The 6,000-nt window shown below is 46.1% G+C and overlaps 1 protein-coding gene across 5 annotated transcripts in view; it reads right to left on the minus strand.

The window, feature by feature from the left end:
• Positions 1–6,000, minus strand: part of ATP2B3 (ATPase plasma membrane Ca2+ transporting 3) — a 235,159-nt gene that overhangs the window by 86,701 nt on the left and 142,458 nt on the right. For all 5 annotated transcript variants that reach the window (XM_056539745.1, XM_056539742.1, XM_056539741.1 and 2 more), the window contains exon 4: positions 1,420–1,617. In XM_056539745.1, coding sequence (XP_056395720.1) covers positions 1,420–1,617 — 198 coding nt within the window. The remainder of the gene's footprint in view (positions 1–1,419; positions 1,618–6,000) is intronic.

Below are 6,000 nucleotides of genomic sequence, written 5' to 3' on the forward strand. Positions count from 1 at the left end.
GAACTGCAGGGGATCGGGAGAGGTGAGTATCACTTCTTTTTTATTTTTATAGTACCCCCAGATATATATACAATTTTTTTTAAATCCTCAAGCAACCTTTAATGGTTTTTGTAACCAATAAGTGTTTATGCCTTTGTTGTGAAAGAAATAAGTCATCAGTTATTCTTAAAGGGGAACAAACTAACCACACCTTTAAAGGGACGCTCCCCCTAGACATCTTATCCCCTATCCAAGGATAGGGGATGAGATGTCTGATCCCAGGGGTCCAGCAACTGGGACCCCCGCGATCTCTGTGCAGTACCTGGCGTTCCTTTAGAGTGCTGGGTGAGGGCGGCAGGGGTCGTGGCGTCACGGCCAAGCCTCTCGTAACATCACGCCATACCCCCTAAATGCAAGTCTACTGGAGGGGGCGAGGCAGACCCCACGCCCCCTCCCTTAGACTTGCATTGAGGGGGCATGGTGCAACATCCCAAGGGACGTGGCCGTGACATCACAACCCCCGCCACCCACTCCAAGCGTTCAGAACAAAACATTCCGAATGCTGTGGCAGTGAAGTATCCCTTTAAGGGGGACTCAGACAAGATAAGCATAATCCCATTTGCTATTGGGAGGCAGGAGCCTGCACAGGATTGCCTTCTACACAGGAAATGCATTGATTTTAAACAAGGGTATGAAATTGGCTCTAGGATCATAGAAAGGTAATGGAACCTGGCACCATAGAGCCCCATTTTGGTCTTTGCTATGGGGTGCTTCTCTTCTATATAGCTTTTTTTGTTGTTGACTTTACTGATTCTATGGATATGACAGCGCCAATGAGGGGTAACAGTAAAATTAATGCAGATTCTCAGATGTACAAGGAAGAGTCCAATCATAGCTGGTACTTGGATTTGTTTTAGACTTTCTTGTCAATGAATTTATAGATTGCTTACTCCTCTACACCCAGTCCTCAGACCATTTGTGTACATAGACGAGAGGGCCTGATAGCAAAGGTCAAAATGGGTTACTCCATTGGGGATAGGTGTTTGTCCAGCCCAGCCCCCCCCCTTCCCCCCCATCCTTTGGATGATCCTTGGAGCAATGCCTTCCTCTGCTGTCTGGGAACAAGGAAACTCCTCTGGAGAGGTTCGTGTATGCATCAAGATCAGGGCTGGTGCAAGGATTTTTGCCACCCTAGGCAAAAGCTAATTTTGCTGCCCTCTTGACTCCACCCATTGGCTCGCCCTTTGACATGCCCCATGCTGGCTGAGCGAGTGGTTCGGATGCTGGCTGTACCTTTCTTGTGGCAGGCAGAGCGGCACCCCCATCAAGAGGACGCTCTAGGCAGCCGCCTATTTTACCTATAGGCAGAGCCGGCCCTGATGAAGAGGCATTCATACATACATACAGACATCAGCAATAGAAAAGTCCAAGTCTACTTACTCTCACTCTGTTCTCCTGGTGGTGCATAGAATGAAAGGCCCAGGGAGACAATGGCAGCAATTTCTAGGATGATGAGAGTCACGTCCTGGAGGGCTTCCCAGACTAATTGTAGGAAGGTTTTGGGTTTTTTGGGAGGTATGAAGTTCACACCATATATCTGTTTTCTCTTCTCAAAGTCTGCTACATTTTCAGACAAACCTAAAAAAGTAAAAAAAAAAGAAACAAACAAAGAAAATAAGTCAGCAATAAATGGACAAAATAATATAATAATGTACAGTTCTCCATAAGTTATTTTTGGCAGCATTGTAGACTAATCTGCCTCATGTCTTATGGTGATTTATACTCCTGCTAATCCCTTCCATTCATTTTTTAAAAACTTTTTATATATTGCACATCTTAACAAAACATTAAAGGGGTAATCCGGTAGGAAAAAAAATTTGTGTCTGAGAGTTAAACAGATTTGTAGATTACTTATATTTAAAAATCTTGAGCAGTGGATGTCAGAATGAGTGAGCAGCAGAAAAGAGGGATGTGTGAGCCAAATACAGAAACTAGACACATAAAAAAGACATGTAAAGCATCTGCATGACCTAGTGAGGAACATAAAGATGCATTATACTTTGTTCTAGTTCTAATGTCAATGGAACTGAGCTGCAGAATCACACCCAACCTGGAGACAGATGGGAAGCGGTTTTTGAAAGAAATTAGCTCTGTTTTTCTATTCCTGGATAACCTGCATCCCTGTGAGATACAAGAAATATAATCATTCCTTCCCAGGCTGTTGTGGAATACAGCAGAGGATAACCAGCTCCCGTACCTTGTAATCATTGTCATACATCATCCTAATGCTAGACATGAAATGCCTTTTTTTTTCAACGGTTATTAAAAGATTTATTTCTGGACACTTCTGACATAAATCAAAGGAAAAATAAAGCAACCTACAAACAAAGCGTCCCTCTGGAAATACTACTACTCTCCCAGCCTTCGGCTGTCCGGGCATGCTGGAAGTTGTAGTTTTTGCAACAGCTGGAGGCACACCGGTTGGCAAACATTGTATTTTAGTGTGCTTACTTTACACACTGGTTTATGGCCACAAAAGTATATACATTGGCGCATGACTACTATTGTGTATAAAAGCTGTTTGCCATAATGGATATACTATGAGATTAGTGCGTGCGCTGGTGTTTAATCACAATAGTGGTCAAAAGGGTAAAACCAACCCACAATACTGAAGTATGTTCACAATTATGTTTGCACAGATATATAGTGCAAGCAGCTATATAGGCCCACAATTGTGTTTGTATCTCATCTCTCTATCTATCTCATATCTATGTATCTCATATCTATCTATCTATCTATCTATCTATCTCATATCTATCTATCTATCTCATATCTTTGTCATATTTATCTATCTCATATCTATCTCATATCTATCTATCTATCTCATATCTATCTATCTCTCTCATATCTATCTATCTCTCATATCTATCTATCTCATATCTATCTATCTCATATCTATCTATCTATCTCCTATCTATCTATCTCATATCTATCTATCTCACATCGATCTATCTCATATCTATCTATCTATCATCTACCTCATATCTATCTATCTATCTATCTCATATCTATCTATCATCTATCTCATATCTATCTATCTATCTAAATATCCCAGGAGAGCAGCACAACCAAATAGTACTTTAGGTAACTGGTGCACGCTGTGTAGGAGCCTTGGTTCGGGATCCCAATAGATAAATCCAAAGAAGCATCAGCACACAAGGTATACGGTGCAAAAAAAGTTTGTGGTTTTATTGCATCAGTGCATACAGAGCAACGTTTCTGCGACCTCCTCGTCGCCTTTCTCAAGCTCAACTAAGTGACCCCTCAGTGCAGTTTAAATACATTCAGTAATTACAACAATTGTTGACATAAGTGTGAGTATAGGGCATGACATAGTATACAACAAAGCGTCATACATTAGTGATCCAGTGATGGTGACGATAAATCCTCATTAGTGATTCCTCCCAGTGCAGGTGGATGTGGGCGGATACTTGAGATCTACATTATTTAAATATATACACAATGTACAAAGTTATCATAAGCACTTACCCAACAGAGCATATCGCGGACTGTAACACGTTGAATGAGCGGGGCAAAAAAGTGACTGCGCAGGTCAGAGCAGTACTGCCAATCAGAGGCAGACTGCGCTGATCGCGTGCACCCAATCGCATTAATACAATGCTGACATGCGTACTCGTAAAAAGAAGTTATGTGCACCATCTTGCTAAAGGGAAAAAGTATCACATACTGACCATAGTATCTCGCGCATGCGCAGTGCTATGTCAGTATATCGCTATTATCAATATTCCAAAGTCATTAATCCAGCAGTGTATGAGGGACAATTGCTGCATTTTAGCAAACACTAATGGGCATTCCCGTGTTCTGTTTGCATGGGGCATAAAGCAGGTAGAGCTGGCATGGCTCATACCCTCCGGCCATATATGGGGTTACGGGTATATACATGCAAATTGACACATGTTTACACATATGTCATGCAAGTATGCGATAGGGAGCAGACTAACACCGGCTGGACAACCACTGATGCTGCACCTGACGCTACCCGATATTCCCGGCCGTGACATAATAATGCGATTGGGTGCACGCGATCAGCGCAGTCTGCCTCTGATTGGCAGTTCTTCTCTGACCTGCGCAGTCACTTTTTTGCCCCGCTCATTCAACGTGTTACAGTCCGCGATATGCTCTGTTGGGTAAGTGCTTATGATAACTTTGTACATTGTGTATATATTTAACCCCTTAAGGACACATGACGTTCTCATACGTCTCCATTTCCGAGTCCTTAAGGACACATGACGTATGAGAACGTCATGTGTTTTACCGGCCCCCCGCAACCATCTGGAGCGGAGCCGGTCCCCGATGCCTGCTGAAATCGTTCAGCAGGCATCGGGGCATATCGCCCAGGGGGGTCATTATGACCCCCCATGTCGGCGATGGCCGCAGATCGCTGGACAATTCAGTCCAGCGATCTGCGGCGGATTCCGGGTCAATCGGGTCTCCAGTGACCCGGTGACCCGGAATTACAGGCTGTTCGGGGCCGTCTCCGACGGCCCCGAACAGCCAGAGCCAGCAGGGGTGAGGTGGCACTGGTGCCACCTCACGATCGCCCTGATTTGTCGGCCGGATTACCGGCCGACCAATCAGGGCGCCTGCTGCGGGTGTCACTCCCGCAACCCGCTCCGCCCCTCTTCCGGAGGACGTGAGCGGGTGCGGGACGTGCACCCCGGGTGCTGGGGACCCCGATCCCCGGCGCCCCTGTTGGGATCGGGGCCCCAGGAGCAGCGGCGGCGGCGGAGACGACGAGGGACTGACCTGGTGCAGCGAGGATCGTTGGAGGTGAGTGACAGCCTCCTGCTGTTGCTTAGCAACAGCTCCCAGCATGCAAAAAGGGCATGCTGGGAGCTGTAGTTATGCAACAGCAGGAGGCAGACCACCACAACTCCCAGCATGCCCTTATGGGCATGCTGGGACTTGTAGTTTTGCAACAGCTGGAGGCACATTCTTTCTATGGAAAAGTGTACCTTCAGCTGTTGTGTAACTACAACTCCCAGCTTGCACAATCAGCTAAAGTGCATGCTGGGAGTTGTAGTGGTGCATCTGGTGGTTGCATAACTACAACTCCCAGCATGCCCGTTGGCTGTCGTTGACTGCTGAGAGTTGTAGTTTTGCAACAGCTGAAGGCACACTGAGTTAAGTAGCAAACCAGTGTGTCTCCAGCTGTTGCATAACTACAATCCCCAGCATCCCCAGCCAATGTAGTATGCCTCCGGCTGTTGCATAACTACAAGACCCAGCATGCCCTTCCGCTGTCCGTACATGCTGGGGGTTGTAGCTTTTGCAACAGCTGAAGGCACACTGGTTGCAAAACACTGAGTTTGTTACCAAACTCTGTGTTTCACAACCAGTGTGCCTCCAGCTGTTGCAAAACTACAACTCCCAGCATGCACTGATAGACCGTACATGCTGGGAGTTGTAGTTTTGCAACAGCTGGATGTTCCCCCCCCCAATGTGAACGTACAGGGTACACTCACATGGGCGGAGGATTACAGTAAGTATCCGGCTGCAAGTTTGAGGTGCGGCAAAATTTCTGCCGCAGCTCAAACTGCCAGCGAGAAACTACTGTGAACCCCCCGCCCATGTGACTGTACCCTAAAAACACTACACTACACTAACGCAAAATAAAATAAAAAGTAAAAAACACTACATATACACATACCCCTACACAGCCCCCCTCCCCTCCCCAATAAAAATGAAAAACGTCTGGTACGCCACTGTTTCCATAACGGAGCCTCCAGCGGTTGCAAAACTACAACTCCCAGCATGCACTGATAGACCGTTCATGCTGGGAGTTGTAGTTTTGCACTGATTCCCCCCCCCCCCCCCCCCCCAATGTGAACGTACAGGGTACACTCACATGGGCGGAGGATTACAGTAAGTATCCGGCTGCAAGTTTGAGCTGCGTCAAATTTTCTGCCGTAGCTCAAACTGCCAGCGAGAAACTACTGT

Source organism: Hyla sarda, chromosome 9 (genome assembly GCF_029499605.1).
Source record: "Hyla sarda isolate aHylSar1 chromosome 9, aHylSar1.hap1, whole genome shotgun sequence".
Taxonomy (NCBI): Eukaryota; Metazoa; Chordata; class Amphibia; order Anura; family Hylidae; genus Hyla; species Hyla sarda.